The sequence below is a fragment of the Dermacentor andersoni genome, chromosome 4 (genome assembly GCF_023375885.2).
Source record: "Dermacentor andersoni chromosome 4, qqDerAnde1_hic_scaffold, whole genome shotgun sequence".
NCBI classification, from domain to species: domain Eukaryota; kingdom Metazoa; phylum Arthropoda; class Arachnida; order Ixodida; family Ixodidae; genus Dermacentor; species Dermacentor andersoni.
The window spans coordinates 35,969,301-35,995,533 of NC_092817.1; the positions used below are offsets into that span (position 1 = coordinate 35,969,301).

The 26,233-nt window shown below is 47.5% G+C and overlaps 1 protein-coding gene across 6 annotated transcripts in view; it reads right to left on the reverse strand.

Moving 5' to 3' along the window:
* LOC126536912 (inverted formin-2-like) overlaps positions 1–26,233 on the reverse strand; it is a 72,417-nt gene that overhangs the window by 16,295 nt on the left and 29,889 nt on the right. For 5 of the 6 annotated variants that reach the window (XM_050183972.3, XM_050183968.3, XM_050183967.3 and 2 more), the window contains exons 5-11: positions 10,473–10,713; positions 9,577–10,003; positions 8,918–9,229; positions 7,461–7,624; positions 6,773–6,937; positions 4,746–5,003; positions 449–627 (exon numbers count right to left, since the gene is read on the reverse strand). In XM_050183972.3, coding sequence (XP_050039929.1) covers positions 449–627; positions 4,746–5,003; positions 6,773–6,937; positions 7,461–7,624; positions 8,918–9,229; positions 9,577–10,003; positions 10,473–10,713 — 1,746 coding nt within the window. The remainder of the gene's footprint in view (positions 1–448; positions 628–4,745; positions 5,004–6,772; positions 6,938–7,460; positions 7,625–8,917; positions 9,230–9,576; positions 10,004–10,472; positions 10,714–26,233) is intronic. The other variant, XM_055073600.2, reaches the window with a different exon arrangement.

The window sequence follows — 26,233 nt, forward strand, 5'->3', positions numbered from 1 at the left end:
AGTGCATGTGCCTTCGTTTAACCGCTCATTTTCACCTAGCATGTGCTTTGCCTCCATAAATGTCGAATATTTCAGACTGCCTGACACATGACACATGACAAAGGAGTACTTATTGTTTTCGCTGAGCAGACGTACATGCTCGCGGCCGCACAGGTCTCACGCACTAGACCTGCGAGCACTGCCAATTCAAACAGAAGATTACGGAACTTATGGCAGACAGTTCCGGCTAAAGTTTACGGTTGAAGAACGGCAGCAATTTAAGGACCTTGCCAGACAAATAAATTTCAATATGTTCGAGCTTGCGTCTTTTTTTTTCACAATACGCTGAGCTATATTTTATTTAAGTTATCACTGCCTCTACTCTACACACTCTGGTCGTTTGCTCAAGTGACCAAAACTGTTTCAGTTCTTGGAGCACACAGCCACCAGCTGTAATGCACCCCCATACCTGGAGCACTGGGCAAGATGTCGGAGATCCTTGGTGAACGACAGCGTCTGCGCCTGCTCCTTCTCTGCGATTTCGACTAGGAAATGAAGAAGTGTCATGCGTGGCTTGTTCGAGCGTGTCTCCAGCAGCTTCGGAAGCGTATTCAGCCGGAAGCCGAATGCGTTGCCCGCGTAACTGCCCTGCAATAAGAGATTGATCATGCTGGACTGCTGGATGCTGTATCATGCTGGGCAATATTATTCTCGCCCTGCAATAAGAGATTGATAATTCTGGACTGTGTAAAAAACAATATTGATGTATCAGCAGTCATAGAACACATTGCATAGGATTACATGTTGCCTTCTCGGACACAGCACTTCCTTGCTGTGAAAACACTAGCTACAGTGTATACTTCATTCCTAGACAGGGGTTTGATATCAGGGCATAACAATTACTTTTTTTTGCACATCACCAACAAACACAATGCCACAACAATGACGTTAGAGTGAACACACATTCATAAATATTACCTAATCTCCGGGGTTTCACGTGCCATAACCACGCTACCATCACGAGGCAGCCCGTTGCGGGGGACGCCGTATGAATTTGGACCACCTGTGGTTCTTTAAGCTGCACCTGAATCTAAGTACATGAGCGTTTCTGCCTTTCGTTCTCGAATCAAAATGCGGCTGCCGTGGGCGGGATCGTACCCGCGACCTCAAGCTGAGAAGTGCGACGCTATAAACACTTGGCTACCGTAGCGTGTGCGCGCACGTTAGCAGTGTTTGAGTTGAAGTAGTTAAGTTTTAGCAGGGCTCCCTTGCAGCAAATCACAAATTCATGTTTTACACATGGTACGGGGCTAGTGTTAAAATCGTGCCGTTATAGATCATGAAGAATTGGTACCAAATGATGGAGTTACAGAGTATTATTCGTTGTTGGAGCGAAATCATGAAACTGAAGAAGGAAGAACAGTAAATAATGAAAAAAATTATGAATGACGTTGCAAGTTTCATGCCTGTCTTCTTAAAAGCCGGCAATTCAAAAAGTTGTGGAAATAATGGACGTCATTTTGCTTTGCAAGAATCTGAAGGTGGTTTTACCTGAAGGTAGCTTTACCTGAAGTAGAGGCATTAACATAGAGAAAAAGAACAAATGGCTAACAACTGCACAGAGGCTGTGAAGCGTGTAACGAAATTTGGTCACTGCAGTATGACTGCTGTGCCCTGTTACCTGTATGGCGGCCTACAATAGTGAAACCTAGCAACTGTTCTTACACAAGAGTAAAACAATATCAGTAGCATTTATTGATAACACATAACCTGTCTACATTCTCTAATTATGCGGCCCGTTTAATTCATGTTTGGTTGTTTAAATCTTAATTTATTTGAACGGTTGCGTTAAAGAATAATGTCTGTGGCTACTGAAATAGATATACCAAGTGAAAAGTTCGTATTTGATTGACTATGAAAAATAAAATAATCAATGTATTGCGTTAGCTCTGCTCATTCTGTTACTTTTGTCCGCTTAAGTATCTGCTATCGACATATTGAACAAACAGCGCAGACAGCGAGGAATAAGGAAAGAAGACAACAAGGACACTAACTAAGGCAACACATCTTTCCTTGGTCCTGTCTGTCTGCGCTGTTTGTTCAATATGTCGATGTTCGAACGACCAGCCCTAATCATCACTCTTGTATCTGCCATCCCTGACAGCTCGTGAAACATGATGCGTGTTCCTTAACCAAAGAAAGCTACTTGCGAGTCTAACCTGGTTATAACGAAGTCGCGTCGGTCACGAAAGTGCTTTGGTTATATACAATATTTGTTGTAAGCATACACGCAAATAACACACAAAAAATGCAAATGAAATGCAAGCGGGGTGCCTCCGACGGGCCAGCAAAGAGTGTCCAACGGTTTTTATTGACCCATCGGGAGCTGGAGACACGGGAACGACAATAAGTCACACACGTGCGCTGCACCGCCGCGAAGGCGATCGGTGCTATCGCGCAGGATCGGCTTGCCGACTGCGATTGGCTTGCCGACTGCGATCAAACCAAGCCAAGCCACTGATAAAAAAATCTGCACTTGCACGTCCCGCACGTTCCATTTCAAGTTACTATTTCCGAGTGCCACTACCGACAGACTTCGGGCATAGAGGGAACCCGCACTTGGATCCGAACTGCGATACGGCGGCCCTCAGTACAACCTGTGCGTCTGATATACTGTTCGATCTTGCCGATAAGGCCTGCGAATGTAAACGTATTGGTGGCGACCAGCTACTCCGCTGGCCTTCGGCAAACTTTCGCCGCACTGCTTAGGCCGCTAAGCTTAGCCAGCGCTCCTTGGCCGGAAGTCCGCAGCCAAGGTTGCGGCTTAGCGAATAATCGACGTGACAGCGACATTGTACATGGCCACCATGTGTGCGGCATGGCGCGAGGTTCATGCAAGAAACACCACGCAGCGTCAAAAATTTCGGTTGCCGATATACAGAGGGTTGGTAGCGGTGCCGCAAAGAAGTACGAATAATCATGCAGGTCTGAGAAAACAGGGGTCTGAAAAACCAGTCGGTGACTGTATTCGACCATGTTGCTACCACTATATATTTTCTTGAGGCCCGTGCAAACAAAAACTTGCTTCGCTCTAATCGATACAGCATAATATCCCCACTTTCTATTTCATTAGAGCAGGAGAATGCGCCATTAAATTAAAGCATGACCAGCCGAATTCTTTATTTACTTCTTTATATCCAATACTTTCTTGTTACCGTCTTCGTTCTATTGACAATCGATGTATGAACTGTGCACTTCTATGTACAGGGTCATCAAAATGCACCGAGTATATCGAGAGATATGTGCACATAAGTCTTATGCGTTAACATTGTCATTGCTATGCGAAATTTGGTACAACCATGTTAATGCGCTCCAACAAAGGACGCAAGTTAATGGAACCGAGGCTTGAAGTTCTCAACACCATGCTCCCCTTGTTTTGTCAATCCTACACAATGTATGTCCCAGGATCTTCGTAGTGACAGGTTACAGTTCACCGTTCCTTAAACTGTGCCCCAGACACAGTATAGTAACCACGGGATGGCAGCCATAGCATGGGAGAGAAAATATTCTCGCAAACTAGACGTGGAGCACATTCCTCCATGCTTCAGCCTTCCTAGGTCTCGTGAGCCAGACCAAACTCCTGTGCCGACTTTCTGATCTCCTTGAATTGGTTATTTACGCTTTGCATTCATTTACATTTAGTTATTTACCTTTTTGCATTTCTTTCAGTTTGCTCTCAGGGGTAATGTCTTACAGGCTCTGGTATATCTGGAGTGGCGAATTGCTATTTACTTGTACATTGTTGCACAGAAATCATGTTATGAAGTCAACTTTATTGTAGGAAGAAATTTCAGCATTCCCTATTTTCGTCAGCGTCCCTAACTTAATTTCAAAGAAAATGCAACTTGCTTGCCTCCCAATTGTCTTGAAGTCTAATGAGGTCATTTCGCAGAAGAATTACAGTAGTGTATTCAGTGTGTAATAGCTGTAGTGTTTTCTAAACAAGTCTAAAATATTTCCGGATCTTGATGACCTTGTTCTATGTTCACTTGACTTGCTGGAACCAACCTATCCACCCGAAATCAATAAAAATAAATTCTAGGGTATTACGCGGCAAAACCCCAAGTTGATTATGAAGCACGCTGTAGTGGGGCACTCCGGAATAATTTTGACTACCTGGGGTTCCTTAACGTCCATCTAATGTGCACACAAAAATTCTTGTGTTTCGCCACTACCGAAATGCGGCCATCGCGGCCAGTTTCCATCCCGTGACCTCGAGCTCAGCAGAGTAACGCCATAGCCACTAAGCAACCGCGGTGGTTCCTATCCACCCTCGAAACGCCGTGAGATATATACAGAAACAAAGAAATTTAGAAGTATTGAAAACATAAAAAGAAATGCTGGTTATGACTGGGGCACTATGTTTTCAAACCTCGTTCTCGCACTCCCAAAGCCATCCTAATGCATGCTAGTTTATTAAGTATCCTTATGGATTAGTGTACCATAAGCAGCATTTAGTGCCGCTAGAGCACACATCGTAACCGTTTCACCGCATTGTAAAAGTATGAGGGTCAAACGCGCCGTGTACTACGCCACGCGAAAGTGATTGTATCACCGAAAGTGATCGTCCAAGAATGCATCCCTGTGTAAAATATACTCGCAGGCCAAGTGACTAAATGACCCATACTACAACTCAACAAACACTGAAAAAGCTGCATTGCCGCGGGACTCACACCTAACACAAAAGCACGTTCTGTCTCGTTTACCGAGTTGATGAAGTTTCCGGTGATGAGAATGAGCTTGAGGAACTCCTTGAGGCTGCGATTGGTGAGTATCTCCTGGCAAACGCCAATGTAGTTGTCTAGCTGGGGCTTCAGCACCTCAACGCTGGGCCTGAACTCCTCCATCTGCAACATGCCATCCACGTAGAGCGCATGCAGCCGCAAGTCGCCCAGCATCAGGAAGAACTGCTCCGCTTGGCCCAGCTTGCTCCGCTCACCCGTGTAAGACCGCAGCATGCTCAACTGCAAGAAGACCAGAACGGAATGCCACAAGTATTCTAGATTTCTAACAGCGACAAACAATAAACATCTTTACACAATCACACGCCACCCAAACAAGTTGGTAAGCGTTACTTTTTACACACAGTGCGAAACGAAAACATATGGCAACGGTTTCTAGTTTTCTTTTTTTCAGCTATCATTGTCTTAAGTTAGTTTTAACAAACAAGTTCTTTTCTTCTTGAACGTCATTAAGGACCAACAACAGTAGAATAAATGAATTTGAAAATGTTGACAGTTTGATAGAGTTCACGAATATGAACTCTCCAACCTGAACAACATTTCATAAATGGGAATGAAACCAACTTTCTCGCATTCAGTTCACTTGAATAAACGTAGACCTGCCGTTGCAGAAATCTTTAAGCAAATCATGACTCTTAAAAACATCTAAAGAGGAGGCACTTAATGATCACATTCTGGCTCTGCCAGCTAACACCTCAACGTCCATTTAGGAGATTTCTTCTAACAAATCTCATGCAAGTATTAGCACAGGTCTTGTTAGCGCTTTAAAATACATGCAGCATACATATATGAACATCACTATTTCATTAGTTTGTGTGATCCTAGGTCATTGTACAGTCGACATCCATTAATTCGTCCCTAGTAGGACCGACGAAATTGATCGAGTTATCTGAAGAGTCGCATTAAAAATATTAAAGAAATCGCCTATACAGAGCTCTATTCCATACGGCAGTAATTTCCCGATTCTAAGACCTCCTCTAATCTAGCGCGCACCCAGTTTTATTGATTCGAAGGCAAAAAAACTAACGTAGGAATTACAGTAGAGCTCACAAAGCAGACATCTAACGATCGTCCAATTTTTAACAGCAAAAATGCAGCATGCTGCCTATTCTCGCAATCAGAAAAAGACTAAACCAGATAAGTTTACCTTCACAGAATAAAAATGTATTGACACAACGTACAACGTCGTCACTCCCACGCAGCACTTTAGTGTTGTCTATATGAACCCCAACATGTCACCCTCCATACGGTTCATTGCTATAATGTTTAATTGTGCGTTAAGAAAACTTCGCAACAATCGCCCACGAGATCGTAGCTCTCGCCGGCTAATTCGTTCTACGAAGTATGCAATCACCGGGAACATTGAAAACACCTGACGCGGATTTGTTGCGGCTAACTTAGCATGTAAAACAGCTTCTTTTTCGAATGAGCTAGTTGCGATCCCACACTGAAAGCGGTTCGTCGTCGTCACCGTATCGTCGTCGCCATCCTACGCGAGAACTGTCGCCATCTTATGATGACAATGGCAGTGACGCTGGATCTGGTGGTAGCCATTTAGAATGTTGCGCGAGCACCGAGAACGTGGTTTCGCATCCAATGGTACCGCTCAGGCAAAGGCGAGAGTTAGACAAGAGTAAAATATGGTAATCTTTCATTCTAATCTGCCGTTGAATGAAAATCTTCTCATGGCAGAATAAAAATAGTCTTTCGGCAGATGACGTGTCTTCGACGCATTCACTGTTTAGAATCACGATTGGTCACCATTCGGGGGTCGCGTTCGTGCCAATAATTCCAATTCGAATCATACGGTAAGGGCCAATTTCAGGGTCGAAATAACGAAAGCTTTGGCAAATAGCAATTTATAGGCGCCTGTCGGAACTTTCCGTGGGGATCGAATAAAGAGGAAAAATTGGATAACCCGGAGTAGAATTAATGGATATCGGTTGCATTGGTGCGTACAATTGTATATGCAGCATTTAAAAAGTATGTACCTCGTCTGGCTCTGGCAGTATCTTTTGCAACATCCGCAAGCGCTCCGAGCCGATTTCCTTAGACTTGCAAGAGCGAATCATGGAGACAATTTGTTCAGGCCCAGACTTGAATTGCTTGAGGAAAATGCAGACGTTGAGGCTCCTCTTCCCATCCAGAAGGCTGAGCTGTGTGCAGGCATTATGACACTGTCATCACTTGGTAAAACAACGGCAACACGGATAATAAAGTACGTGCATCAGCATTGCACCTTCATTTCTTGAATGACAGAAATAATATTAACGATCACACGTGTGATATTAAATTCTATATGATGCTATCTATCTGTATAACCAAGCAATCTTTATTTTTACTTCCTAGTTCTGCTTTCAGAAATTTAATGCGAGGACGAACTGAACTGTTTAATGCACTAGGGTAGCCATGTATTTATCGCACTCTGAAGGCAAATTCCCAGAAGAATATTGTCCCTTGCTTTCAACACTTTCTTCATTTCACATGGTGCGACACTGCTTTCTTCACATACTGAAATATTTTCATACTGTGTCAGTTTCTTTCATCCAAGATTTAACTGACAAGGACTGGTTATCTTGTTGTTAGACATCATGCACGTGGGAAGGGCACTAAACACACGACCTGAAAACATTGTACAGGTTTAGAATCAATGGTTTAAAATTCTGGACGCTGGCTTACCAACGCTGGCTCCCGCCTTTTCTTCTTGTCTGGCGGCACCTTTGGCTGCGCTGTGGTGGCCATCTTTTGACAGAACAGCTCTTCCACCTGCTTGAAGTTTAGCTTCCGTTCAACGTCTTCGTCCTGCGCCTCCTTCGTGACATCACTCCAGATGCTCTTGCCCCCTGAAGCAAACGGAATGTGTCCTCTCAAAAACAGAGCACGCAATAGTATGGACCGAAAATCATACCTGTCTCTACCATGAAAAAACAACAGTACGAACCACAGACGTTGCCGAAATTCCAAAGCATCCGGGGAGGATCTACCCCACCTCCCTTCTGGAGGTGGGGGAGGGGGGAGTTGAGCGCTAAGGTGCCGCCATGTGTCAATGGCGGCTCGGGCCTCCACCATCATCTCCACTGTATCCGCCAATGCCCATGACGTTTTTTGATCAATAGCACACGCAACACATCTTTTTTTTAATTTAGCTTCACTGATGCCTCTTGACAGCGTACAAATGCAAAGCATAACACTACCACGTCATCAGTTCATTTTTACAGCTCTTTACGCCATGCTTATGGATAAATGCAAGGACATACAACATGCCAGGAACCAGCTTCATTTCACATTTGCCCGAGTTGTATATTATAGATCGGCATGCGCATGCAGTTAGACTTTTCAAGTACATTCCACGGCCCAAAGCGAGGCACGATGATGGCACAGCAATGCAATGCTCCAGGAGGCGCAGTTACGTTTCGAAACTTATATATGGCCGTGCGACAGCTACTCTTCTTTTTCGAGAATTTTAATAAATTATTTTGTCAGTTTAACAGCCGCGTATTGGTGTGCCACGGAATCATGAGGATTTGCCGATATAGCTGCCGCATCTGCCCAGGGAAGGTGCATTGCGTATACTGCTAAGCTTGCCACGCTACAAACCCAAAAAAAAATGTACGCTGGTTACACGTAGTATTTTCTCCGCGAGTGACACAGACCAGTGAAACAATGTGGTCAAACTACCCCCTTTAGCTGCCTCTGACAAAGCGTCACCCGACCGCCATTCCGTCACACTCTCAAGTGCGTCTCCATTTCTGGCTCCCAGCTGACAACCTCGCACAGTCGCACAACACAAATTTTGATGTCGCCGGCGTCTTCCAGCGAGCAAAGTGGTTAGCGCATCCTTTATACTAGCCTAGACAAGAACAAGGTCTAAAGAAAGCTGTAAGCACTTTTCTCGCGGTCAAGACGCCGGCGTCCTTGAAACCCCAGGTCCATAGAGTGAAGTCTACTTTAGCCTACTGTGTCGCTCAGCTATTCTGATTTCACAGCCGTTGTTAGTAGATTGGCGGCGCGCACAAGGGCCTTAGCTAGGCGAGCGCGTAACGCAAAAGAAAGCTGTCACGTGCGACGCAGTAGTTCGGCAACCGAGAATACCCCGAAAGAGTTAGTCTCTGAACCCCAGTCAACGAACGGCTCACCGCAGACAAGTGTGTCCGGCACCTTAGTCCAGTTGAGCGTCTTCATCTTCTGCTGTGGTTTAGGCAGGGTGTGGAAAGGGCCAGGGGAGGCCGGTCCACGTGGCGCTGAGTGGAGTTGCATCACCTTGGATGGTGTGATAGTGGTCGCCAAACCATCACCGTGTGGGCTCTGCATTCCTGGCTGTGACGCAGGTGGTGGTGGTGGTGGTGGCGGCGGAGGCGGTGGGGGCGGCGGAGGGGGCGGGGGTGGTGGTGGTGGAGGTGGCGGAGGCGGAGGGGGTGGACCTGATGGTCCACTCACTGCCGTTGGTGCTAGAGAGAAAATGGAAATACAGTAGAATTTCTGTTATACGAACACAGTTGACGCGGATTCTCGGATGATACGAGTTCTGATAATTGCTCAGCTGAACCTCATTGTGTACAATGCTAAAAATATCGAGTGATTCAAACACTCTTTCCCGCCATTCTAGATTATACATATGAGGGTCCTTGGGGTCCCGGCAGCAACGGGACCCTAAGGCCAGAACAAGTTTACGTATTTTGCCGTTGCGGCGAAAAGGCAAGCTCCGGCGACTAGGTGACTGGTCCCTTCGCTGTTGCTGAGGCGTTTCCAGTCACTCAGCAACTAGCAGTGGTATATGACATGCGGGGCGCCTTACCTCCATTGACGGGTTGAACTGCCTTGAGTCCCTGCGGCTCGCTGGGTGCCGGAGGCGCAGGCAAGCGTGCTGCCTCGTTGCCGTCTGGCCGTCGCCGGATCTCTGGCGAAGTCTTGCACGCAGCCGCGACGACCGGCGGCTGGCCATCGGTTGACGAGCGAAGCACCGAGGAGCGCGTCAGCTGCGTCGAACGCGGCGACGAGCGCTGCGGGGAGGAGCGCGGGGGCGAGGCCTCGACGCTGCGCTTGGTGACGCGCGTCGAGTTGGGCGACCGCTTGGCGCCGACCGCCTCTTCGGTCCGCCGAGTGACGGGCGACGGCTGAGAAGACCTCCGCGGCTGAGTAGACTTGGACCGATATGACATGGACCGCGAGAGACCGGACACCTGCGCGTCCGCATCGCCACGTGCTGAGCTCTTCTTCCAACCCTTCAAAAAGCAGCATGAAATGTGCACACGTCAGCAAAGCGCCAGCAAGCACCTACGCGCCCTTCCTATACCTGTTCCAGACGCGATACCCAATAGGAGAAACGTGCACAGGGAGACCGCTCGGAAGACACAATCCGCAGGACTTTTGAGACGACCGTTTGCGTCTTCAGTGCAGCAACGGAGAGGTTTGCTGGCACGTGAAGGCGCGTGAAGACGCATGCAGGCTACCGCGTACTTTTTCCTCTAAAGATAACGACGTAACAGTTCCTCCACTTCATTTCCTCACTGTAGACTGCTATGCGATATACCACGGTCAGCAGCTGCGGCATGCACCCCCCCCCCCCCACCTGCCCACCCCCAATGCAAGGATCATAACGAGGACGTACTCCTCGCAGTTTCCACGTGAGCTGTCATGTCCCCATCGGCAAAGCAAAGCGAATCAAAGCGATAAGAAACTCACTGTGCGTACCTGAGTGATAAACTTGAAAATGTTGAGCCTATTCTTAGGCGGCGGTGGAGAGCGCTCGGCGAAGACCTCGGTGTCGCCCTCGCTTCCACTGCGGTGGCGGCAGCCGTTGCCCAGCCGCTCCATGTCTGCAATCTCTGGCGGCGTTGGGGTCAGCTTGGGTCCCAGCGCGTTGTACAGGGGCAGCACGGGGGCGGAGCTCAGCTGCTGCGACAACCGCTCCAGCAACTCCCAGGCCAGGTGGCTGCGATGGCGAGGGCTGCGGCCAGCTGCCCACGGCCACGCACGGCGCGCGCTCTCAGCGACCGCGCATCCCACTCAAGTCGCATGCGCTGCACGGCTAGTGCGCTAACGTCGAGCTGGCACGGCAGTGCTAGACTGAAGTCGCCATCACTGGAGACGTTTAAGCGTGCAGCTACTGTCACTACCGGGCTTCGCCTTCCATGTTGCTGCCCACTATGAGGGCCGATTGCATAAACAAACTCCTGTTTGATTCAGCTTTTTGCTACTATACCCCCTCCTCATATTTCAAGAAAAATAAAGTTGATTTTATTTTATTTTATTCGATCTGCCCTCGCGCAACTGAAGTGACTCCACCGTATTCGTAGAGGAGCAGCCCTAAAACGCTATATTAATGTTTTATGTTAGTGGCAAGCTAGTTTAGTAGATAACACTTATTTATTAGCAGAGAAGCCTTTCTTTTGCCTCACAGCAGGCAAGCATTTAGCACATGCCAAAGAATGACATGCAGTCTTTAAAAAATTTTTTGAGGCGACTGCACGAGGGACAAGAAGTGTCGTTCAAATATTCAATAACGACGTTTATTTTCTCCGGTATAAATTCGAATAGTTAGGCCAAGCACCTGCGCTACGCTCTGGTGATGTCTTCGAACTTATTCCTGCCACTTGTAGGTCGCTAACCGGACCAGTCTCAACGAGGTTGGTAACTTAGTTTAAGAAACTGCGCTCATGTTTACTAACTTTTAGTTTAGGTGTAAGTTTCTAACATTTTTATTATATAACAGTTTTTCAGAACACGACCAGTTACTATGCGCGTAAGGAAGAGTCACTACTACCGACATGCTAATATAAACGTAGTAGCAAATAAATGAAGTGAACCCTTTGAAACGAGCAAGACTGGTCAGACATTGTTTGTAATTTACACTATAACGAAAGGCTAACGCGTGGCGAAGGTCTTGTTTCACGCAGATAATTCTTTCTGTAACACTGCCTTTTCAGCCACATATCCTGACAAAGCGGGCAACAGCGCTATATTTGCTGTGATTGTTGACTAACCTGTATAAAAAACAGATGACTTTATCCCAACCCTATTAAAAACCTATCGTGCCATAATTACATATTAATTCATCATATAGGGTGTGGGCAGATATGACGATACTTGATTAAGGAGAAAAGGCATGCTGGTCACATTTTTATTTTAAAGAAAAATCCGAGGTCACCTGAACACTTCTTACGAATTGTGAATGCGAATGCATTAATGTCCAATTGAACGCCGCTGAGCGGTCCTCCGAGTTATCAACTCCTAGCGGGCAAGCAAGCGCGTTGAGACACTTGATCAACGCCTCCTAGATAGAACAAGGCAGCTGCACTTCGACCTGTGACGTTATGCTACCTTGCCCGATTAAAAAAAATTACCTTATGGGGTTTTACGTGCCAAAACCACGATCTGATTATGAGGCATGCCGTAGTGGGGACTCCAGAAATTTGGCCCACCTGGGGTTCTTTAACGTGCTCCTAAATCAAAGTACATGGGTGTTTTCGCATTTCGCCTGCATCTAAATGCGGCCGCCGGGGCCGGGATTCCATCCTTCGACCTCGTGCTCAGCAGCCCAGCACCATGGCGACTAAGCAACCACGGCAGGTCATCGCCCGACTGCCACAGAATCTAATGTAGACACTCCCGAGTAAGCCGCGCTGATTTCGACGTCACTGGTTTCGTCCCGCCGGGCTTAGCAATGGAAATTTAGGTCCAAGTATCATCTCATAAAGCAGAGTGTACAGGCCTGCTGCCTAAGCGACGCCGGCATAGCCCAGTTAGTAGGACACTCGGCTTCTGAGCGTGGGGTAGTAGGTTTGAAGCTCGCTACCGCGAACGTTTTTCCTTTCGAATTTATTCTGTTTTTTATACATCTTTTTCTTTACAGCGATTACTGAGGTTAAGTTGGAACGCAGGAAGGGGCTGGCACGGACAAGGAAAGCGCTGATAACACGTACCTCCGAGAGCGAGGATGACGTGGCGTCGTGACGATGCGCTCTCCCCTCATGCAACACCTCGCGCAGCAGCAAATGTTCCCTTTCGCGGCTCTGCACCCTCGAGGCGCGCACGTTCGTGCGTCGCAGCCAATCGGAATTTAGGTGCCGCTTCGTCTTTACAGACGCCGGCTTTCTCGTTCAATAAGGCATTTGATGCTTTCGCATCAATAGGGAATGTACCATGATTGCATTGTCAGCTTCTCAGGTTAGATGATGATAACTCCTACTGGTGCCAATGTCAGGTAGGGCAGCGCCCAATAAAATACGTAATACAAGTAAGGGACTGCGAGATGTACGCGGATGAACGAGGAACGTTACCATTACCTTTCAGAACTTTGCGTGGCCACCGTTTATATCCTCCTGACACCTCTTGTACATTATATTACACATTGCCTTCAGTTCTCGAATAAAAATTGTAAGTGATTAGATAAAATCATCCCGGAATAAGCGTTCCCTCGTCGTAGTGTCGTTTTTTCACCGTGTGTTCGTCCCTTTTAGCGCTACCATCAGTTTTAAAGAATCCCGGATAAGTCGATTGAATTCGATTTATTTTTACAGCGGAGCTGTATATGGCTGGGGTATCAGAAGTTTTGTGTCCGCACACTAAATCTATCATCAACAATGGCTCATACCCCCGTAAGCAAGCAAAAAATAAAATGGCTCAAAGCACCGTATAGCAGAGTATGCAAGCACTCAGCTGAGCGAAGCCAACAGTGCTTACATTCTTTCTAATCACGCATACAACTTACAGAACAGCATGTGGAAAACTCATTATCAATGGCTCATACACCCGTAAGCAATGACTCATACCCCTGTGGTGGTCGTTGATGATTTCAATGTAGATCCTTCAGGACCGAAGAGGGAGTGGTTTACGCGATTAGCGTTGGAAAGATTTCGCTTGCGATGTCATACCGATCCGGCCCAACTGACCACGCAGAGGCGTACGTGCATCAATTTGACATTCTCGAACAATGTGTGTTTCGCGAGTATGTCGATCAGCGTATGTCATAGCGACCACATATCCATTGTGACCGTCATTACTGAGTGACAATAAGTGATGTAATAAAGTCGTTACCATAAGTTTTCTTACCACGACGTTTACAGCTCCGCTGGTCATCGACCTTCGCAGGGAGGAATGGCCTTGATTTTAACGCGACAGCATTAAGGAGCCCGTGTCGCAAAAAGTCCGGCGTCCCACGCCCGGCGTTAGACGCCACCTCGGCAAAAAGAATTTCGAGCCAAATTTCGAACCACACCTAACCAATCACTTCTCTACCACCAAAGTTGCTCCTACCTTGTCTTTCGTTCTTTACAAAATTATTCCTCGGAATTTTGAGAACGGCAGCCCACAAACAAATGTAATGGAAAAAAATACACCGACGTCTCATGCCCTTTATGTCCAGCTCTTCTCAGACTGAAATATTAAAAGTTCGAAACAGTAACAGGAGATCGACCCACGCAAGAGGCCGCGTTTCTGCCAGGAAGCTTAGTGTTCCTGTATACAGGAACACTAAGGAAGCTCGCCTTCTTGCATAGCGTTCGCAGCCAGCGTTTCCCGGTAAACGTTACGGTTACATAAGCTACAGTTGCCGGGAAGCATGAAAAGCAGTAAGGGTCTTTGAACGTTATCGCGTTCCACTCTTAAAGACTAAGCTTAAGCGTCCTCCATTTTTTTTTTTTTTTCGCATCAGACGTGCACGTTATGTCACGCAGATCCTGCATATTGACTCTGATCTGAACCATTGTGTCCCAACGAAATGCACCAGTGAAGTGTGTTTCAGATATCCCCAAGATAGGGAGGGGGGGGGGGGGGGGGCATCACCGAGGTCAGGCAAGCCGCCTGGCCGACGCAGCGCAACCAAAGCCATGCCGACTGACTGCCGGCCACCCCTTCTTTAATTGGACGCTTACGTAAACACACCCGTGGTCTCTCGTTTCTCCGGCAAGCTACCTGGCGTTATCCTCTTTACGGCAGCGAGAGTAAAGTTGCCGTTGCAAAGAGAAATTGTATGTATTATAGCTCTCCCGAGCACGCGAGGTGCCATCGCGCAGACACGAAGACGTCTCGGACGTCAGTCCGAGACGAGCAAGTGTGCGTTTATACTATTTCTACACGTCGGGAGTGTGCCTGGTTGATTGTGGCATATCCGCGGTCACTGTCGCCAAGACGTCTCATTGAGTTTCGTATGTTAACGGCCATGCTGGTCGAGTTATTCTAGTTATTGATTATTATACTTTTTAACAACTATTTGTTAAAAGTGGCGCTCCCCGTACCACCGTGCGTTACGCGTACGCGGGAGCAAACCGATGCTTCGAGCGCCACTTCCTCGAGTAAAAAGTTCGGAGCCCGGTACAACCAGGGGCATAACGTCCCAACGTAAGCGGAGGAGTTTGAGAACGCTGCCCTTACTACCGGTGTCATTGGTACCGGTACCAGTGACATATACGACCGGTACCACCACAAGATGTGCTGTTTTTACCGCTGTGTTAGGCTGTACTATCGGCTTTTCAGGTTCGTAACGTACCAATAGGTAATAAAAACAGACTTGAAAAGCGTTTATGTACTTTAATTTTTTTTTTAAATATTGGGTTTTACGTGCGAACACCACAATATGAATGCGAGGCACGCCGTAGCATGGGTCCTCGGATTAATTTCGACCACCTTGGCTACCTTAACGCGCGCCCAATGCACGATACGCGGGCGTCCACGCAATTCACCCCCAACAAAATGCGGCCGCTGTGGCCGCGATTCGATCCCGCGCCCTCGTGCCTATAGCATGCGCACCGTCGAAGCCACTACACCCCCACGGCGGGTCGATTATGTCCCTGAGCTGTCTTCGAGTCTCAAGAGGATATGTAATGCAGCATCGCGCAGCGCACGCTGTTTTGCGTGACAATGGCCGAGACATCACCATATGAATAGTCGGGTCGCATTGTGTCGCATTGGCAGGCTGTCCGCAAGAACATACCGGTCCACATTCCCTGCTTGGATGGTCTGAAGTCGCATAGCGGCCTCCACCTGCTTTATTCGCGATTTATTATATTTCTTGCCCGCTGTATGTCTATAGACCGGTGACATGCGTATGATATAATTATAAAATGAACACGCAAGCATTTCGCGGAAGAATGCTAATAGAGCTTGTTTTTCTGTACACCGTCCTACAAACGATTTCGGAATGCGGAAAGACCATGGGACTGGTGCATGTGTCCGTTGAAAAAGTGAAACAGTTACAATGCCGAGTATATATATTGTCACAGGTATAAAACTATTTACACGGTGTATTTACAGGGTGTATATAGACATCAGCCGAGGATCCCTAGAGGCTGTTGCCACTTCGTCGTCTTCAACGTCGACGACCTTGTTCTCTTTTGCCACCGATAACACGACCCCCGGCAGAAAAAGCACCGTCCCGGTGCTTCAGACGGAGCCGTCGGTGAAGGCATAGTAAGGCTTAAGCCGAGAGACATGTACGACGTCAGGTGATGTAGAACTGGGTGGCATGACGAATGTCTCGGGGATTATCTCGGAAGAGACATTGGTCACTTGACGTAGAACACGGTAAGGGCCTTTGTAGCACGGAAGGAGTTGCTTGGAGAGCCCCACTCGGCGGCAAGGGGACCAAAGTAGCACGAGAGAGCCTGGTGAAAAATAGGTGTCACGATGGTGGCGATTGTAAGCGTGCCGTTGAGATTCCTGTGATGCCAACAGACGAGTACGGGCATGCTGGCGCGCATGATCAGCGTGGGCGATGGCGTCGCGGGCATACTCGGTCCTCGAATCCTGTGTCAAGGGGAGTGAAGTGTCCAATGGTAATACAGGGTCACGACCGAAGAGTAAGTAAAACGGGGAATACCCAGCAGTATCGTGGCGTGATGAATTATAGGCGAACGTGAGATAACGTGAGGGTGGGCCACATCCCAGTCCTTGTGGTCGAGCGAAACGTACTTTGATAACATGTCAGTAATGGTCCGATTAAGTCGCTCAGTAAGGCCGTTGGTCTGGGGATGATAGGAGGTAGCCAGTTTGTGCCTGGTAGAACATGAGCGTAGGATATCGGCGATGACTTGGGAGAGGAAAGTACGGCCGCGGTCAGTAAGGAGCTGTCGCGGGGCGCTATGTACTAAAATGATATCCCGGAGAAGGAAATCTGCGACGTCGGTTGCGCAGCTCGTGGGAACTGCCCGAGTGATGGCATAGCGTGTCGCGTAATCAGTAGCGACAGCGATCCACCTGTTGCCGCAGCCGGACTCGAGGAAAGGGCCAAGGAGATCCAAACCCACGCGAAAGAATGGCTCTGGTGAAATGTCGATCGACTGTAAATACCCGGCAGGAAGCGTTGCTGGTTGCGAAGTTGACAGGGCTTGCAAGCAGCTACATAGCGCCGTACGGAACGTGTGAGGCCGGGCCAGTAGAAACGGCGGCGCACGCGGTCGTAAGTGCGAGCAAACCCAAGGTGTCCGGCAGTTGGGGCGTCATGAAGCTCCGGAAGCACGGTTGAGCGGAGGTGTTGAGGAAGGACAAGGAGAAGGGGAGGACCGTCAGGATGAAAACTGCGTCGGTATAATATGCCGTTGTTGATAACGAACCACCGTAACGATGGATCAGTAGGAGCAGATTCCATGCGGTCAATGAGGGTCCTCAAAGTAGCGCCATGGCGTTGCTCGTTGGCCATGTCCAAAAGCTGGGAAATAGAAAGAACACTTGAGGAGGCGTCCATGTCGGTGTTGGCTTGCGTGTGTACAGGGTAACGGGACAAGCAGTCGGCGTCCTTGTGTAGGCGACCAGACCTATACACCACCGAATAGGAATACTCTTGCAGCCGCAAAGCCCATCGCCCAAGCCTCCCTGTGGGATCAATTTTCTTTAAATGGCGGCGTAGGCGGCTGGTCATAATCGATATGTGTGCTCCGGTATTTACGAGGGCTGTGACAGGTGTGCCATCAACTTGAACGTCAAGAAGGTTACGTCTTGTAAATAGCGTCAAAGGAGGATTTTGCAGCGAATCCGACATTGCAGCACCACCTCGAGGTGCCGCATTGCCTAGTTTTCCTGCTGGGACGGTCCTGGGTAGGTCGGCGACGGCGACCGCTGAAGTTGGGGCGTACGTGGCTGGCGACGTTTTGGCGACGGCGAGCGAGCGTAGCGGCGAGTCGAGGTAGTGGCGTCGGAAGCGTCGTAGAAGCGACGGGGTGAGGGACTTCGGGGCGAACTTGAATTCCTGAAGTGGTTTCGAGGAGGGGACGACCAACTGCTGCGGCAGTGATGGGAAACGTGACCGATTCGGCCGCAGCAGAAACAGATCGGCCTGTCGTCAGCTGTACGCCAGTCCGAGGGATTCCTGTTAGTGTAGGGATAACGGACACTGTGGGGTGGACTACGATAGGACCGAGCCATAGGAACAGGGCGGGTGTCAAGACGATTCCAGGAGCAGGCGTCGGGAAGACCCATATTAGCGATTTCCTGGCGAACGACGGACTGGATCAGCGATATCGTCTCAGCAGTGTTGTTCCAAGACGTCTGTTGAGGCGAGGCAGGAAACGCTGCTTCGAGTTCGCGGCGTACAATTCGGGTCACGTTTTCACTTGATGGTGGCGAGCTAGATTGGTCCGTGGGGTCGGTACAGGAAGAGGTCGCTGTAGTATTTGGAAGCCGTGTAAAATGATTGTATATGCGGCGACTCTTCGCCTGCTCGAAACGGCGGCATTCCTTCATGATGGCGTCGACAGTCGATAAGTTTCTGAAGACCAGAAGGTTGAATGCGTCATCCGCAATCCCTTTGATAATGTGTCCAACCTTGTCCGCCTCTAGCATGGACGTGTCGATTTTATGACAGAGGGCTAGGACGTTCTGAATGTAGGAGACATACGACTCGGTAGCAGTTTGGGCACGCGTGGCGAGTTGTTGCTTAGCAGCTAGTTGTCGACCGGTCGGATTACTAAAAACGTCGGACAGCTTTTCTTTGAACAAGTCCCAGCTGGTTAGATCTTCCTCGTGTGTGTAAAACCACGTTCGCGGTGTTCCGTCGAGGTAGAAGACGACATTGGCCAGCATTATGGTCGGATCCCACCTGCTCACCTTGCTGACACGCTCATACATCCTCAACCATCCTTCCACGTCAACACCATCGAGGCCGTTGAACTTGCCGGGGTCTTGCGGCTGAAGTAGAGCAACGTACTGGGTATGTGTTGTTGGCATTGCTGCTGCAGATGCGGTGCCTTCCACTGGAAGCATGGTCGCAGGCTGGGTGAGACGTCCGCTGCGGAACTCCGAGGCGAAGACGCGTACCCCGCACCTCCACCAAAATGTCACAGGTATAAAACTATTTACGCGGTGTATTTACAGGGTGTATATAGACAGCAGCCGAGGATCCCGAGAGGCTGTTGCTATTTGTTCTCTTTTGCCACCGTAACAAAAATATATATACATACACATATACATACATACACACACATATACATACATACATACACACATACATACACACATACATATATACATACATATATACATACACACATACATACATACATACATACACACATACATACATACATACATACATACACACACATATATACATACATACACACACATATATACATACATACACACACATATATACATACATACACACACATATATATATATATATATATATATATATATATATATATAAATATATAGTTGTGGTGCCGAAAAAAATACACTGACTCCGTTGCTACAGCACAAAAGAATAAACATGTTCTTTTTTACTGTCAGAAGTTTCGGCCTTTTTCAATATTTCTAAAATTTTTTGCTGCATATGAGCAAGAATATTCGTCAGTAAAATCAATACGGTTATGCAATGAAGATACACAAAGTGCAAGCATATGCACAATGCGCGAGTTAACGGTGCGCACGACGTCCACCTTTAATCACCATGGGAGCCTCAATGTGTAGAAGGTGCAGCATTGTGACATGAGTTATGATATATATAAGAGAGGCCGAATGTGTGTCGAGTGGGCTCCTGAATAACTCTGCAGCATGGTGAACTCGGTTTAATTCAAGGAACCGGCAGGATCGACCTCACAGAGGCGTGACGTAATGCTGACGCATTTCTGCCGCAATTACCGCTAAATCACAGCTGAAGTTTTTCTCTTCTTTTTTTTTTCATGGTCTCATCCTCAAATACACAGTTACGGTGCCGTCAACGGTACTCTATTCTTCCTGTCCTATTATTTTTCGCCTCAAATAACAACCTATCTTAATTAATAGATATAAGTTACTACTCATACTAAATAAATTGTTATGAAGCTCGAAAAATTCTGGGCCTAAACGCAGAGTAAGGCCTATATTCTATATGTGTCTTTGGGTTTCGTGGTACGCCTCATAAGTCAAAAACAATTTTTATTTTCTTTTAGGTTTTACTTGCCAGAACCACGAACTGATCGTGAGGTTACTTGCGGTTCTTTAACTTGCAACTAAGTCTACGTACGCGATCGTTCTTACATTTCGCCCCCATCGAAATGCGGCCACCGCGGTTGCGATCGACCTGCAGAGCTCAGCAGCACAACGCCTTAGCCGCTGGGCTACCTCGGCTGGTGCCTAGACACATCCGGCCTGGATGCCCAAGTAAAACCGTCGTCAAGCATTGTGTCTTAAACGAGCTTTTGAACCAGCAAGTCACTGCACTAGCACACAGTGTCTGAGGTTCGAGTCACACGAGGAAAGGTGCCGTCACCGCGACGAAGTTCAGCAGATAAGCTTCAATATACACGAACGCTTCCGACCTCGCTCAGGCTATATACACACTCTCGTTTTAAGTTATCTCACCCAAGAACCAAGTTTTGCATTTGACTGTTTCCAATCGAACTGTTTTTTTTTTATCGTCGTTTCATTCGTACACGAGCACACGTTAGAAAAGAAGCACCCTATACGCGAGGCGTTGCTCCCCGCACGCGCGACCGCGGCGCTCTTGTCACCGGCACGTGGTGCCACTAATGGACCGGCGCGAAAAGACAGACGCTGACAGCTATGTGACTACGCTGAGTGCACAATACGCCTTGCCAACGAACGCGACAACTCCTCGTCACCCTTTTTTTTTTTTTTTTTGGCTCGAGTCCATCGCGATATAGTTTGCGCCGGAACTGGCGCGGGTGACTCCGTCCCAGGGCGCGAGTTTGCGGGCGGCTGTCGGTCGGTCGGTCCACACTCTGCGCGGTACGTTGAGCAAACGAGGGAGTCGAGCGTAAGATCACTCGCTTTTTCAGGCTAAACCGCCGGCTCCTTCGCGCTGAAACTTCGAAACTGTGCTAAGACCTAGCTTTCGCGCGCGTGCATGATGTGTACAGCATTCACTAAAGAGTAAGCGGCCTGAACAAACAGTTGCGAGAGTCTGGAAGAATCCCGCAATCGCACTATCATTGAAATTATGAACTCGTTCCCACGGAGAACATGTCTAGACCCACAGTTCGACCGACTGCTCCTGCCACTTCCCGGAATATGCCTCGGGGCATCACTGTAAATATGAACATTAAATAATTTTAAAAGAAATCAGTCAGGCACATTCCCTTCAATTTATTATTCAGCTCACAAACGCACTGTACCAGCTTTTCCTTACTGTAAACCTTGAACCTGTAGTGCCGAATGTATCATATTTGCTACGCTGAGTCTGACGCCCCAAAAGTCTGATCGAAGCGTGCGAAACCTAATGCAAAGCCGGCAGTTGCGTTTTTGATGTGCTGGAATGAAGTTCTCGCTGTGGATAGCTTAACGAACCAATTACCACGTAATTAATTAGTACAGCAAATAAGTCGTAACTGAAAAACGTTGCACGTTTTTCAACAAGTGTACTCCCCATGGCCAGAAATTCATGACAACATTTTGTTACACTTTTCTTTGATGTGGAACCGCGTTTGGGCCTTACAGGGCACATTTGTACAGTGTGTTATGCGTTAAAAGTTGTGGGTCTCTTACAGCGTGATTCTTTTTGATACATTTATTGCTGTATTTCTTTTATTCGCTGTTATGCCTGTACTCACAGTATTGTACTTTGCCTTTATCGCAACGTTCCTCGCAGTTATTAATTTGTTTTCTTAAACCTTCTATAATACCTAGGCAATCGAGGGTATACCTGGCGCAACTGCACAGCTATATAAATAATAAATGCCCCAGCAAACGTTCGTAATACCACATCTCCAGCAATCTAGCTAAGACCTGCGTACTGGACAGCCCTTGTCCGTGCGACTGGAATAGCTAGCGCTGTCCTCGAGATGATTGCCGCACGCGCTGGAAAAAGCAGGGAAATGCACGCGGCAACTCAGCTCGGTAGTCCGTGTATAAACGTGCACACCGGTTTTCTCGTGTTTGCTTAAGCGGCTTCTCGTACACTGAGTGAGGCACAGAACAAACGGAAGTAGTCCAGACGAGATAAACAAGCCGACTAGCTACTATACATATAGCGAGTATTGCAGTACGCGAGATGTTTAAGTGACGACCACTGCACGCGTCTTAGCAAACAGTGCAATGGCGACAAAGAGGTTACTTGTTTGACATCTTACCATTCGATGCATGAGCATTATATGACTTATGCAATATGAGAAGATTAATTTTAGCACACGTATTGTAATCACGGCACTGGAGTGTTCTAAGACATGTTCGTTTAAAAGGAATCGTCACACTAGCTGGTAGCTTCTAGCCCGACATTTCCGATTAAATGTATTGGTATTCTATACAATTGTCTCCTGCGGTGCGTATGCGGAATTCACTGTGAGAAAATCATACGCCGACGGCCTGCGCACTCACGCCAGTTTGGAAACGCGTGCCTCAAAACTGGCGCGAATCTCAACATACCACTACGAAGTGGCCTGCATTCTGGATTCAGCCCCCACCGCTGCATTCGGCACCCACCGCTGTATTCGGCACCCACCGCTGTATTCGGCACCCACCGCTGCATTCGGCACCCACCGCTGCATTCGGCACCCACCGCTGCATTCGGCACCCACCGCTGCATTCGGCACCCACCGCTGCATTCGGCACCCACCGCTGCATTCGGCACCCACCGCTGCATTCGGCACCCACCGCTGCATTCGGCACCCACCGCTGCATTCGGCACCCACCGCTGCATTCGGCACCCACCACTGCATTCGGCACCCACCACTGCATTCGGCACCCACTACTCTATACCCAGTAGCTGTGGCGTTGAGCTGCTGAGATCGAGGTTGGAAGTTCAATCTTGGCTTCACTTCACTGGAACGCGAAACGCAAGAAAGTTCGCGTGTTTAGATTGGGGTGCACCTTAAGGAATCCCAGGTGATCAAAATTTATCCGGTGCCCCGTCATTACGGCGTGCCTCATAATCAGATATTGGTCTAGGCACGTAAAAGCCCAGAATTTTTACTGACTTGAGTACTCACTAAAGTAAAACAAAGAGCGAAATTGGTTCGGCCTCACAGAATTTGAATCCTATGTGCATACATAGCCTAATGATAACTCCACGTAAGATTTTCTCTGGCCACTTGTAAGTTTCTCTGCATTGTTTTATTGTTATGTGTTATATACCTAAACCGTCGCATTTTTGTTCAGCTGAATACAGACGAAATAAGTTGTGCGTTCTTGCTCATTTTGAACTATAGGTGCATTGAATTTTTAGTATTTTTGTACGCTTTCAATTCTCGGTCTAGTGCACCCTTTGTCCTCGCGCTTATATTTGCGACGTTCATTTCATTACTTACATGTCAGCTTAAGTAAAAATTCTGCCGCCTTATCTAAGCGCAAGCTGTTTGTATTCAGACGAGTATTGCTGCTAACTGTGCACTCTCTTAAGCACTCTAAACCTGTTTCCAACATCGCACAACGTTCAGGCGTCTACAACTTGGTGCCAAAGATTTTTCCTCTAAAAAGTCCACAGGCACAATGTCTACCCAAAAATATGCACTGTTCAGGCGCTAAAAACGTCGCCAACAGACATCGTTCCCACATTAACTCATTTTCGCTTCGTTAACTCGAGCACTACGTAGCGGAATTGCATCCAGTGACGAGTTCATGGCACATACATTTTTGTCTAAACGTTGCGCGCGAGTTTCTGCTCACAGACGTGCTATCCTGATGTGCCACAATAAGCGTATTCCAGGTGCTCAAAGTTTTCTTAGAGCCTCGAAGAGTTGTCACCTGTCAGAGTTCAGCCTAATGTTTCATTCCGGCTAGCAACCGTAAATTTTTCCTGCAGTGTTCACTGGAACGTGTTATCTTGAAGACGCCGTCTCTTTCTTGCCGCCCGTGACATGAAAGCCTATTTTGTTTTATAGCCCGGCCATATGCTTTCCACCGCAATCTACCGAAGTGGGCATCATTTATTACAAGGCCTTTTCAAGGCACCTATTGCAACTGACCTTTTGCAGAATAAAAATATGACCAGATTTGCGGCTAACAACAATTTCTTGTTACCCATGGTTCATACGAATTACGGGAAAAAAAAACATCTTCCTTCGCTGCAATTTCTCTTTGGAATGAATTACCATCAACCATAATATCCTGTACTTCTCTTGCAATTTTTAAAAATCACCTTAAGCATCATTTCCTGCGATAACTTAACTACGATCTGGCGGTGTACCTTCGACTTTTATATCACATGTCATTTCTTGTATTTCATCCATGCTTTCTTCCGACTTTCTTGTATAACGGGCTTTTTCGTGTTTGATTGTAAATGACTTGTCTAATGAGGTATTTAATCTGTAGATGTTGTTTATAATACGCTAATTTGCTGACTATTTATATCGCCATCAATGTTGTTATTATTAACCGAGGGTCCCACTACAGTTCTTTCACTTTGGGACCCTCGTCTGTATATTTGTCATGTAATTACTTCTTTATTTTGGAACCAATAAATCTGAATCTGAATCTGAATCCTCGTGCCTCGTTACCTTCTTACTCACACAATATCCTCGGGTTCTATAATTAGCCGTGTTTCTTCTATCTGACAAATATGGCGTGTGGCGGCCGCCAGGTACGAGTCCAACCTACGTCCGACCTCGACAGGCGTTTACCTAACCAGTCTGGAGACTCACCAGGTGCCTGATCTTACACACAGTGAGCTGAACATTCCAGCAACAAAAAAGGAAAAAAGATAATCGCTCAACAGCTCGTTCCTCCCCACAAACCCCCATTCGCCTGGCGCTTCTGGCGACCTTGAAGTAATAGTCTCGAAGTACGGCGCGCATGCTACATTTCCCAGTATACGTGCTTATTGAGCTTCCTGATGGGTTAGCTTTTCGTCCTTCCAAGTTGCTTATGCATGGGCGAGTAACGCTCCACTCGCGCAGCAAACAATCAACAAAGCAAACGTAAAAGTATGAAAAGAGGAAACAGAGCGAATAAGGAGATGAACGTGGACACAAGTAATGCGCAGAAAGTGGACACAAGTAATGCGCCAAGGGGAGACATCAGAGACGGGTAAAACGTTACATCGTGAATCGGCGGTATCGACGCGTCGGGGATACGAATTATTCATAAGGAGGGAACCAAGCCCCGTACGTGCAGCCAGCATATAGAAATAGAACTGTGATCAATGTTAATCCGATTAGTCTTGGGTGAGGTGGGAGGCAAATGTCCAGGGTTCCCATCCTATGTCCGCCAGTGGCGCGTGCGTGCGGACACACACACACACACACACACACACACACACACACACACACACACACAGACACACACACACACACACAGAGACACAGAGACACACACACACAGAGACACACACACACAGACACAGAGACACACACAGAGACACAGAGACACACACACACACACAGAGACACAGAGACACACACACACAGACACACACACAGACAAAGACGTGAGTGCGCGCGCGGCTATCTTTCTTTTTTTTTACTTTCTATGCTGCCGAGGCTGCTGCACTGAAGGAAGGCAAGTGAACTTCGCGAAAAATAGAGGAATGGATCATAAGCATCAAAGACTTCACGAGAAACGGAGATTTACAAGAGGAGAGTGCGATCTAACACGGTTGTCGGAGAAAAAATTCGCAGCTCGAATTGCTTGCCGTGGCGCACACGTTAATCGAAGATGCTCATGTGCTGTGAAGGCAACGAACAAGCTTGCGACAATACAGCCCATGAAATTCGATATCGCTGCTTTAACGTATGATAGTTTATGAATATGTGCGCAGTCCACTTATGCACAAATTCTTAATCCGTTTCCTGCTTGATTAGACATGTTCTTTAAAAAAAAGCTGGATAAAAACCGTTTATGTCGACGGTATACAGTGCAGGTGTGTTCAATGAGGATGCAACGAATGCAGCAATGAAATAAACACTTAGGATCAAGAGCATAAATGAGAAGATTGCGTCTGCTGGGCTGGGCTAATAGTTAGGGAGTAGACTACATGCATGTCGCTGTCGCACAAGGTAAATGAATAGGAGCCGAAGAGCAAATAAAGCTGTGTCAATTTAGGGCAAGTACTGTTTTCAAGTTATAGCAGGTAGCATCACTTACACCAT